The sequence below is a fragment of the Anas acuta genome, chromosome 21, assembly GCF_963932015.1.
Source record: "Anas acuta chromosome 21, bAnaAcu1.1, whole genome shotgun sequence".
In the NCBI taxonomy this organism is placed as follows: Eukaryota; Metazoa; Chordata; class Aves; order Anseriformes; family Anatidae; genus Anas; species Anas acuta.
Genome location: NC_088999.1, coordinates 4,453,145 through 4,464,699, shown reverse-complemented (window position 1 = coordinate 4,464,699; position 11,555 = coordinate 4,453,145). Strand labels below are relative to the sequence as shown.

Sequence of the window (11,555 nt, the reverse complement as noted above, 5' to 3'; positions counted from 1 at the left end):
TGCTGGCAGCGGGCCCTTCCCGGGGACTTGGCCGAGGGGAGCGCTCTCCCACCACCCGGGGCTGCTTGGCGGAGGGAGGCAGCGCGAGTCGGGGGTGACATTGGCACGGCAGCGCGCTGCCACACGCGGGGAGAGCAGGCTGTTAACGCTGATCGGAGCTGGCAGCGCCTGCACTCGCTTCGGTCCCAGAGGGGGAATTAAGGGAGAGAAAGCTGACGTCAGTGGTGGAAAGGACACGCAGCCCACTCGTCCAAGGCAGCCGGCAGAGCATCTTCTGGGTGTTGCTAACACCACCTTGAAGGAGAAAATTAAATAGGTCTTGGGAGACGGGGGGCTCCTGTGAAGCCGGAGCCCGGCCAGCTGTGAGCCGGTGCCGAGCTGCGTGGCAGACAGACACACAAACACATCAAACGCCACGGCCAGGGCCGGAGTGCCAAGGCACAGCAGAGCCCGAGAGACTCTCCCCAGCTGCGAGCAGCTCCGCCATAGGAAACTGCTGCTCACGGAAAGGGCTTGGGCTCGGAGAGCACCAGCACGCAATTAATCTCGCTGCTGGGCTTCTCCTCCCCGCGCCGAGCTAAAGCCCGGGCTGGGAGCTGCAGCCGATGGGAGGCTCCTCGAGCTTCAGGAGCTCTCCCCAGGTACCTGCAGAGGAGCAGCACAAAGCTCGGCGCTGCCACCGCCCCCGGCACGCACGCGGAGATGACTTTTGCGAGGGCTGGCACCCCCTGAAAAGCACGGGGCTGTGTGCTGTGGTGCGCTGGCACGCGGCCCCAAAAAGCAAAAGGCAGCGAGGCCGCCCCGGCTGCAGCCAAATGCGCAAGGAAAAAGGAGCCGGGGTCCCCAGGCTGCTCCTCCCGGACACGAGATGGAGCCAACAGCCGGGACACGCAGCACGAGGCCCAGGAGATGCCTCCTTCCCCTGCCCTCGGCGCCCCAGCACGAGTAAAGGGCTTTGCTTGTTCAGAAGCTGGCAAGGCCAATTAATCTAATGAGGTTTTGCAGCCAGGGACTATTGTCAGCCAGGAGAGGCGCAGCGCTGCAGCGCGAGCACACGGGTGGCTCCTGGAAGCCAAGGGGATTTGGCACGGCGCAGCCCGCGGTGAAGGCAGGGTCGGATCCTTCTGTTGTGCCCCCCAAAACCAGCAAGACCCACACCCCAAAATCAGGCGTGCCCCGAGCTCACAAAACGCACCTGAGAGCGGGGCTGCGAGCCAGCGCGGCTCTGGCTGGGGAGATTAATGGCAGCAGGGACCTTGAGCTGCTGAAATGGAGGCAAAAAATCAGCGGCAGCCCCTTGCCAGCCCAGCCGCAGCGGCTCTGCGAGCAGGAGCAGGGGCTCATTTTGTGCAGCAGGGAGCACGCCGAGGCTGGCAGCTCCTCCGGGCTTTTTTCTGGGTGCTGCTGCTGCCCAGAGCCAGCTCCTTCCCCCCACCCGGTGCCCCCCAACGTGTCCTGGCTGCATTTTGAGGGGATTTCTGCAGGGATGGCCTAGGGGAGGCAGCTCGGCACCGGTGTCCTTCGGGAGCCTCCAGCACGCAGCCTGGGTGCCCTCGATGAAATGCCGAGCGCTCCAGGCTCCTCAAATTCCGGCCCAGCAGCCCTGGGAGATGCCCTGCAGGGCACTCACGTGGCCCGGCACCCCACCGCGCTCCCAGGCAGGAGAAATTAAGAGCCAGGCAAGCAGCAGCAGCCCCTGTGCCCAGGACCAGCCCCTTTCCCCGTGCTAAGGAAGCACCCACAGCTCCCCACACACCCCCACAGTAACAGACGGAGGCACCGAGTGGATAGAAAGGTTTTTATCAAGTTTACAGTTTTAAAAAAGGATCACAATTGGTTTTTTTTTTTGCTTCGTGTTTTTTTTTTTTTTTTTTACATGTACATTACAAAAAAAAAATAAATTGCAATTGGGATCTTCATCCGGGGGTTACTGAGCCGATTATAAAAAAAAAAAAAAAAAAAAAAAAAAAAGCAGCAGGAAAGCCTGGCTTACACGGCAACCGACAGAGAAAAGTACAGGCAGACGTGACACGGGAGAGCAGGAGGCAGCGAGGCTGCGCCCGGCTGCGCAGGTACGGACCCGGCTCCGCTCCCCCCGGCAGCGGCTCAGCACCCCAGGCAGCAGGGCCTGGCCACCAGCCTTTGCTTTGCAGGGGTGAAAATAAACCCGAAGCAAACGAGTCTCCAGGATTTTGCCCGTGAGGTGGTTTTTCGTTGTGTTTTTAAACGGAGTTTCACCGCCGAAGCTCCTTTGGTCTGAAGCGAGTAACGCCCTGCGCCCTGAGGATCCGTCCTACACCCTCCTGGCGTGGCCGGGGGCTTTCAGGGCACGGCCCCCGTCCCTCCTCCCACCCCATCCACTGCTCAGCAATAAACCCCTACAATACAAGTGGAATAATTACTCTTATAAATATATTTATATCATATATAGGAAAATAAGGCACTTTGGGAGGGTTACAGCTCGCCTAATTCTAAGCCATCCTAATCAGGAAGAGAAATGAGTTAGTTTCTGAAATGAATTAAAATGAACGTTAATACAGTAATAAAAACCATTCGATCCACTTCCCACTTCAAGGCTTTGTTTAAAACCGAAAGAGAGAGGAAAAAAAAAAAAAAAAGCACCCCCAAAATCCAACAGCAAGGAGGAAACCTGACCCAGAGCAGCAGCACCTGCCCCGCGCGGGCTCCCCTCCGAGCACGCCAAGGGCAGGCGCTTCCAGGAGAGGCACGTTGAATAAGTTCACGGCCTGAAAATATCCTTTCCCTGAAATGACACTCGGCACGGCTTCTCGGCCATCTGGGACCTCCAGGAGCCCCTTCCCTCGATCTGGTCTGGTGCTTTGGGTCTGATAAGGAGAGGAGAAAGCGGTGAAGGTCACCGACTGCAGATGAGGCTCCGGGCTGAGCCCGGGGAGCCGGGACGAGGCTTTCCCTGCGAGCACGAAGGAGGGGTGGCGGGGGAGAGGCTGCCGGCAGCCAAGCACTGCGGGTGAGGACACCGGGAGAATGTTTAACCAGGAGCGAGGCGCCGGGGAGGAGAGGAGGCTGTGGCCTGCCCCAACTCGATGTGCACGCCCGCAGCAAAGGGCTCCCGGCCGGGCGAAATGGCTGCGCCGGCTCGGCGGCTCCCCGCGGACACGAGTCGGGCTGAAATGGGAAGATGGGGGCTTCCTTCCCCCCCCCCCCAGCAGGCAGAGAGGGGAGGATCGGGTGTGCCAGCTCTCGCTTTTTGGCTTTGTGAAATGCTCGAGGCTCTCTGTCTACGCCAGCCTGATGCGGAAAGAAAGGAAGGAGTAAGCGATGAGCAGCAAAAATGGCAGGGGAGCGGAGCGCAGGCCCTTGGTCTATGTGGGGCAGCAGCCCTGCGGTACAGCGCAGCTGCTCTGCCTTGCAAAGGTTGTTTTTGGCACCTCTCCTCCTCCCCTACTGGTTTAAGAAATATTAAGCTTGCTTGGTGGCCCAGCGCTCTGCAATTTTGCAATGATACTCTCAGACGGTCACTTTACACCAGTTGTTTCTCAGGGCTCTCCGTGCCGGAGCTTTTCATGGTCAAAGCCTTCAAACAAAACAAAGGAGCCCTCCCGCTCGCCCACACTCCCTCTGCTTAGGATCTCAACCGTTTTGCTTCTCACCTTGGGATGCAGGTTTGCAAGCAGCCGTGGTTACAGCAGGCTTGCACGGACAAAGCAGCGTCCCTCCCGCTGCCAGGAGGGCTCCGCAAGCAGTCGGAGGAGCGGGCTCCACCCGCGGCCGTGCCGATCACCCACCCACACAGCAGCCTTGTGCAACAGGCAGCGTGGGGCAAGCCTGTCCCCACCGCCCCGAGGCACGGCCCTGCCTGACAGCACGGAACATGGCACTGCCCTGCATTTCACGCGACAGAAAGACTCGCTCCCCTTTGCCCAACGGGGGGCCGAGTCTACTTAAGGCAATTTAAAATTAACCCAGGTTTGGCATTTGTGAGCTCCTCGCTTCCCTGTGTGATAACGCTGTCAGCCTGGGTTAGCTTAAAGGTCCGTTTTCCCCAGGAACCTGTCTCCAAGAGAAGCCAGAGGAGGATGCTCAGAGAAAGAGCAGAAAAACAGCGGCAGCGCTTCTCCTCCAGCCCCCCCTTCCCCAGCTTGCAGCAATAATCAGTTTGCATTTCCAAGTCCCTCCACTGCACAACGGCTCACTGGCACTCGAGGGGTTTGTTCCCTCTTCCAGAACCTGGAACTAGCACTGCTCAGATGTTCCCAGCCCGCCGGGATGCCTCGCTGGCTGTGCCCTTTGCATCCTGCTCTGCAGCTGACTGGCTGACAAAACGGAGCGGCGCAGAGGTCCAGTAAATCTCTCCTGACCGTGCTCAGGGTCGCGCTGGATCTCAGCTCGACCCACGCCCTGGAAAAACCCATCCTCCAGGCCCTCATCTGCTCTGTCAAAGATTAAAAAAATGCACAAACGCACGCGAGAAATCGGTAAGGACTCAGCGGCACGAGCTGAAATCATCAATCAAAGCCCAAGAAGGATTTTCAGCAACCTAGCAGCCTCGGGCTGGGCCTGGCATTCCAGGTATCAGCAACATCATTAAACGAGGCAAGCTGGAGAAGAGCAAACAGGCACAGGTTGGCAAAATACCTGACAGTTAAGAAAGGCAAAGAGGTCGGAGATTTGGTCTTAACGGGATGTGCTGCTGGTCCCACCCCACAACAGCTGGGCGCAGGACCTCCGAAGGGCTTTGGAACCCCTTGCAGACAGTCACATCCAAATGAACACAGAAAAAGCACATCTGCAGCATTGGGGGGCTGGTTTCTGGATTTCCAAGATATGCATATATTCTAGGCAATATAAAACAGCAGGAACACCTAGGTCAGCAAGTTCAAGTTCTCCGTTCTCTCCCCCTGCCAGTACGGTATCTGTAGTGAGCAGCCGGGGAATCTGTAGGGTTAGCCAGGGGAAGAAACATTTTCTTAAAATTAACTATAATAACAAAACGCGGGGAAAAATACGTAGGGTAGGTGTGATGTAACCAACGGGCAACTCAGGTTCACACCCGGGATGTTTTTAGGCACACAAACTCCCTTCCTTAGGTGGAAGGGAAGAGGAAGCGAGGGGAACACCAGCATTTTCTGCTACTCCAGTCCCCGTTTAAACACATGGTCACTGCACCAGAAAAGCACCTCTTCCACCTGGCTGCAGCATTGCCCTGAACAGGCCAAAGTGCCTGGCGGTCAGAGAACCTTCCCCCCACCACCTCCCTGCTCTAGGCACTTATTTTTTTTTTTCTTAAGAGAGGTCAGCAACGCGGAGCTGCCACCGCCCAGACGCTGCTCAGCAGGGCAGCAGCTCTGCTCCCCCCTGGAGCAGGAAGCCAAGCAACCCTTCTGCCCGGGCTTTGCATCCCTCTGTGCAAAGCCTCCGCTGGCAGGCTCGGCAAAGCAGCCCAGGAGATTTAAGGAAGGTAAAGGCAGCTTTTAAAAAACCAGCAAGCCCCTCCTCACATTGCACCCAATGCGCTCTGCAGCCCTAGAGCCAGGAAGCGCACCCACGGGGGGGGGAAGTCTGGAAATACTGAGGGGGGTCAGAGGGGAAAGAATTGTGCACTATTGCCAAAAACTGATTATTTGACAGCGGGATGCAGCAGAGAACAGACATTTAAAGCCCATTTTCTTGCAGCACTACCAGGATTCACTGGAAAGGAAGAGCCATTAGATCAACTGTCTGCTGTTGCAATGAGAAAACTAGCTGAAAATGTCCTTCATCTGAAAGGCCGCGTGGCCACAACAGGATCATCCATCTTTACTTTAAAAATCCCTCAGGATGGAGGGGTTTTATGTGCTCTGCCTGGTGGCATCGAGAATCTGGAGGTTTAGCTCTCTCTTAAATAAGCAACCGTTACGCTCCCTCCAGCTAAATCCCAGCGCCGCCATCCTCACTGTCCACGAGGAGACCTTTCGGAAAGGTTTCCCAAAGAGCACAGAGTCCTGCCAAAGCTGGAGGGGGAGGGAGAGGGGAGACATGCTGGTGGTTGTCTGAAAACCCTTGGCACATCTTTGGTTACAGGATGAAAAAGGAAACGGTGGCGGGTTTGGCCACCCGGTTCTTTAGGAAGTTGTTAACCCAGGAAGGAAAGGAGCGGAGGGGGCAGGACCGTGGTTAATCCGACCACTCGTCCTCATCAAACTCCGAAGAGTCGTCCTCGGAGTCGCTGTACTCCACAGCGATGCGGCGCGACAGGATGGTGGCCACGTCGTTGCCCACAACGTCCCGCTTCTCCTGCTCCCGCTGCTCTTCCACCTTGCGGAGCTGGAAGCCTGTTGGGAAGAAGGCAACGGAGGGGATCATTCAAAGGCTTTGGTCACGCTGCAGGCTCCCAGGCAGCCATCCTGCGACGCAGTCCTCTGAGCAAGACAGCCTGCGCTGTGCCAGCGAGCATTGGACACGCTGCAGAATAACACTGATAGTGAATGACAGCCAAGACAGGCTGGGTGGGCAGGTGGAATGGCAAGGGAATGGTTTCTGAGCTCCTCTGCAGGGTCACACCGCTGCCACGCACTCTGCTCCGCAAACCCGGACTGCACCAGTCCCGACATGGCTGTTTCCAAAGCACAGGCAGGGGGATGCAACCCAGACAGGGTGCCTTCGGGGTGGGCACACCAAGAGGACTCACAGGGGACCAGCCCCAAGGTGCAGGACAGTCCCAGCCCTGCTCGTGAGCCAATTCCCACTCAGGACACCGAGGGTTCTTCCGCAGGCTGTGGAGAAAGCGGGCATGGAAACGAAAACCTACCTTGACGGATAGCAGAAAGCAGGTCGCTCCTGGCATCGCTAACCGCAGGCAAGGATGATTTGGGCTTGGAGGCGGAGGTGTCCGAGGGTGGAGGTGGTGCTGGGGGCCCATCCAGGCCACTGGAAGACAGCGGTGGGGGGCCAGGGGGTGGTGGTGGTGGAGGGGGAGGCGGCGCGCTGCCACTGCCCGGCTGGGGCAGCGGAGGTGGGAGCACGCTGGCATATTCGACCGCCGGAGGGGGCGGCGGTGGTGGCGGGGCTGCAAACTCGGGGTGAGGAGGGAAGGAAGGGGGCGAAGGGGGCGGTGGGGTCCCCGGGGATGGGAAACCCATGGGAGGGGGCGGTGGGGGCGTGATCCCCATCGGCGGTGGTGGCGGAGGCGGCGCCGGAGGGGGAGCAAAGCCCGGCCTGGTCCCGGAGGGGGATCCGATGGGAGGAGCTGGCGGCGGGTGACTCGGGCTGACCAGGCTGGATCTTTTGGTCCCTCCAGAACCAGAACCTCTTTGGTTGTCTACAGGATAGCTGTTGCAACAGAAGCAGAGAGACAAGAGGCTGTTAGCTCTGCGGCCAGGTCAGACCACACAGTCTCGGTGTTAATGCAGACCCCGTGTGTTTGCTGCAGCCTGGACAAAACCTAACCTCTGGGCTTAACTGCTGCTTCCACGAGACCTCAAGTCCTTAGTTTTAGTTTTCTTGCAGCGTTTCTTTTGGCCAACACCACGAGGACAAAGGAGAGCTTCTGGGGACTGGCAGGAACGCCATCATCTGTCCCATCTCCCAGGCTGACATGAACACGAGCCATCTCCCCTCCCTGCCAGGGGCCGGGCGTCACACCCCAGCTCCGAGCAGCCTCTTGGCTGAGGAGCTCCTGCAGCACCGCGAGCCACTGCCCCTCCATGCTGAGGTCAGCCTTATGACACGTCAAGCAGGGATGTCTACCGTGATAAATCGCACAAGGACTGGTGGGTGTGCCAGCAGAGCATATGCTCCAAACACCTGCTAGGAACAGATCTCTGCACTGGATTCCACGGCTCCGAGCTGGAGAGCAGCAACCGCGTCTCAGAGCTCGCCACGGGGATTGGAGAGGAGGACGTGGAGACCCAACGTGCTCTTAAGGAAAACACCGAGTTCCCACTTATGGTGGCTGTGCTGTACCAGAAGACAATTCCACCCAGAAGATATTGTAATGTCCTGTGTACGGGTAAAGCAAGCCCTAATCCGACATCTCGTTGCACTGTAAGGCAGGAGAGGTTTGGTACGTTTGCCATGAAAATGTCACAATTTTTGGCAGTGCGCAGCGCTGATCCATGACAGGCTACTGCAGATCAAACCTCGCTCCCAGGATTCTTTAAAAACAAACCACCAAAACAAAACCAGATAGGAGAAGATCTCCGTGGCTAGGCAGAGATCTAAGCAACTGCACAAGGCAGCTTAAGCTTCATCTGAAAGCTCGTTTCTGCTCTGCCCTAGAGGAACATGCCGCAGAGTGGAGTGCTTGGTCTCTTTGACACATCAGAAGAGCCTTTTCTGCAGCACTGTTGCCTTTGGATAAGATGGAGACAAGCTAACGCAGTCCTGTCTATCAGACATACTGTTACTGCCTTAAAGGAAAAAAAAAAGCTACTCCCTTGTTTCAATCCGTGTGTCTCAAGCCACCGATGGACCGTAATTCTCCTCTCCAGAGGTGACTGGAAGTCACCATTTCATCTGGTACAAAGCAGCTGCCCTCAACTTCCACTGGAGTCTCCAGGAAGAAGTCGGCTGGCGTGTTCGAGTCCTTTAAATTTAACTACATCTACATCTTCAGTGCCCACGTCACGAGTTTGTCAAAAATCACAGGGCAAATGGCAACAACAAAGAAAAACCACAAGCGAAAGAAGCTGCTCTCTGCAAAGCTCTATCAGGAGCTCGAGTCTGGAACAACTGAACTGGAAAAAAGGGACTGAAGCAAAGCATGCAGCAGAGCCAGACCACTGAGTGGGACCCCAGTCTTTCAGAAAGCCAAACGAGTCTGCTCGAGTTCTCTCCCAAGCCCGTTCTGCCCTCCTGTACAGGACCAACAGTGGCAGCTGGGATTTGCAGAGCTGAGCTGCCACTGTCCCTGCCTGCAGTTGCGCTTCCCCTCCAGACAGGAGCATCCTGGTTCCCATACAACACCCGTTAGGAAGTTATGCTGAACTGTCTCAGCCTGTCTCATGTCATCCTTTTACACCACCTCCTACTCCTCGGTGACAGAAGGGATCCCGTAGGCTTACCTAAATTCCACCGGGGGTGGAGGCAGGCTGTCATCTGGGAACGAAGGAGGTGGTGGCACAATAGAGTCAGTCTGCGGCGGTGGCGGGTAGCAGTTCACGTCCATGCTTTCGTTGGAACCGATGCTGCCGTTCTGATACACCATGTTAGAGGGGTACCTGAGGGAGCAAGGCAAGCACCGTGTTTAGGAGTGCAGGGTAACAGCTAAAGGTCGTTTTCCCCCTCGCTTTGCCTCCTGGAAGGGTTACAGCCACGCAGCTGCGCGACTTTCAACCAGCAGACAGCAGAGATATTAACCACGTAGATGGAGCAACCTGCAAGATTTAGAAATTAGGTTTCCTAGCAGGAATGGCTTTTCACAGCACAGTTGGACCTGCCTTTAGGTGGGACCTTATCAACCACCACAACAGGATACACAAAACAAAACCTTAGAGCAACATTTGAAAGAAAGAAGTCTATTTCTCAGAGCATCCTACATGAAGAGCCACGTACAGTTTACTCTGCATAATTCTTTGGCTAGATGCTCTCATGTTTATTTACTGCTGCCACGCAGCAGAACAACACATGAGTATATTTTATTGAACAAAAAACCAAATATTTTTCTTAACATTTGATTCTAGGGAGAAAAAAAAACAACTTCTGAGTGCATTTTGACCAGCTTGCACTTGATAGACTCCAAGTTACAGCGCCTCTCGTCAGCGACAAAAACTAAGAGGCACTAAAATATATTACAAATTAAGCTTGAGCATAGATTATCAGAAAGCACACCCAACAGCGATGCCGTTAAAAGCAAACATCCAAAGCTGAAATATTGCTGAAGGAAGAGACCACGCTCACGTCCAAGTTTCAGTGAGCTCGTGGGGTGGGGTGGTGAAACCCCCCAATTCCTGGGGGCTCCGAACCACAACAGAATTCAAACGCGTGGACGCATGCCCACAAAAAAAACAGAGGAGCAAGAAAATAGTGCTGTTGTGCTGCTCGGTTCCTCTGCTAGAAACCAAACCTGCTCTCCTATTAAACTAAAAGCAAGTTTTATTTTTAGCTGGAGAGTGTGATTTAAAGAGAGATTTTTCTTATATGAAAGGAAGCTGCAAGGAGCAAGCAGGCGAGAAGTGCATTGTGGGGAAGGCGGGCTGCTTCCAGCCTGCCTGGTGTCAAAAGTTAAATGAATTCCCAAGCCAGCAGAGCTAAAGAGAGATCTGCAGCTCGAAATACTTGGCTGGGGACTGCCCCCGCTTCAACTTTGGGGTGTGAAGAGCCATTTGTGAAATGTAACAAAGCAATCACACGCTACTACCAGGATGCCACCCTGCTCCTCAGCGTCAGGCCCAGGGGCTCGGTGCGATGGGCAGGGCGCTGCGCCGGGACGGGGAGCCGCAGCTTTCGACACCTCTGTGCCCGCAAGGCAGGCAGCTGAGAGCAGACCTGCTGCTGGAGCCGTTCCTGCCACCTTGTTTCAACCGTGTAGCTCCCTGATTTATTTAGCAAATTTTAAATCAGCAGACGGATTTACTTTGGAGAATCTGATTAGTGGCGGTATCGATCCACGCTGTGCAGCAGATCTGGAGAAGCTGCAGAGCAGGGTGCACTGCATTACAATCAACAATGCCCGCCTGCTCCCCCTCGCTGGGGAGCTGAGCAGAGAGCCCCAGACTTGCTTACCCAGCAGGACCGTGTTTGTCCTTTATCTCAACAAATTCTTGTCCCATTTTCAGCTTCTCCCACTCTTCTTTCCGGGTTTTAATTTTCCGTGGATTCACATTTCCTCGGTTAGGATTCTCCTTTTTCTCTTTCTACAGGAGGAAAAGAAAGGGAGGAGGGATCAAACAAAAGCCTTCTTTTTGCTTTAAACTCACTGGGAACAGGAAGGGATAGGACGGAGACGCAGCAGTTGCAAGAAAATACATTCTCAAAGAGGGCCAGGATTTTTCATTCACTTTCCCGATTGCTGAAAGCTCCAAAGACCTCCCAAACAAAGGAGACGGAGCGCAGACAGCATCAGAAAAACAGCATCCAGTTTCCTTAGCGCAGTCCAGACATGATGCCATTGTTACACCCTGGCATGACCACCTGGAGGGCAGAGGGAAAGCTCAGCTGCCCCTCATCAATTCAGCTTCTGGCCTCTGCATCGAGACTGCCAAATCTCACCAGCACCTTGCTGGCGTTAAGTGCTTTGGGTGTGCAATGTGGATGCTTGCCCACAAAGAACTGCTCCTTTTCTGTGTTCTGACATGCCCCAGCTCCCTCCTTTGTTATTTTGATTTAGAAGGAGCACGATCTGTTTGGATATTTAATACTTCTGTTGCTCAAAAGCTAAATAAAGTATGCTCAAACTGAATCTTTTATGGTGTGGGTTTCGGTGTTGGGGAAGAGGGGTCCAAATCCTCAGGCAATCAAATCAGGAGCTCTACCTGGTGCTTTCAGCTCAGAGGGTTTTGCTAAGCCTCTTGATTGCCCCTAATTTAACATTATGGCCTGTTTTTGCACTCCTGAAGGGATATTTTCGCCAATCATTACTCTCCCACAGCAGAATT

General features: G+C 55.1%; 1 protein-coding gene across 2 annotated transcripts in view; it reads right to left on the bottom strand.

Annotated features, from left to right (window-relative positions):
* Positions 1 to 1,784: 1,784 nt before the first annotated feature.
* The window catches only part of WASF2 (WASP family member 2), a 32,124-nt gene continuing 22,353 nt past the window's right edge, over positions 1,785 to 11,555 (bottom strand). For both annotated transcript variants that reach the window (XM_068658020.1, XM_068658022.1), the window contains exons 6-9: positions 10,684 to 10,814; positions 9,024 to 9,179; positions 6,770 to 7,290; positions 1,785 to 6,293 (exon numbers count right to left, since the gene is read on the bottom strand). In XM_068658020.1, coding sequence (XP_068514121.1) covers positions 6,136 to 6,293; positions 6,770 to 7,290; positions 9,024 to 9,179; positions 10,684 to 10,814 — 966 coding nt within the window. In that variant the 3' untranslated portion in view covers positions 1,785 to 6,135. The remainder of the gene's footprint in view (positions 6,294 to 6,769; positions 7,291 to 9,023; positions 9,180 to 10,683; positions 10,815 to 11,555) is intronic.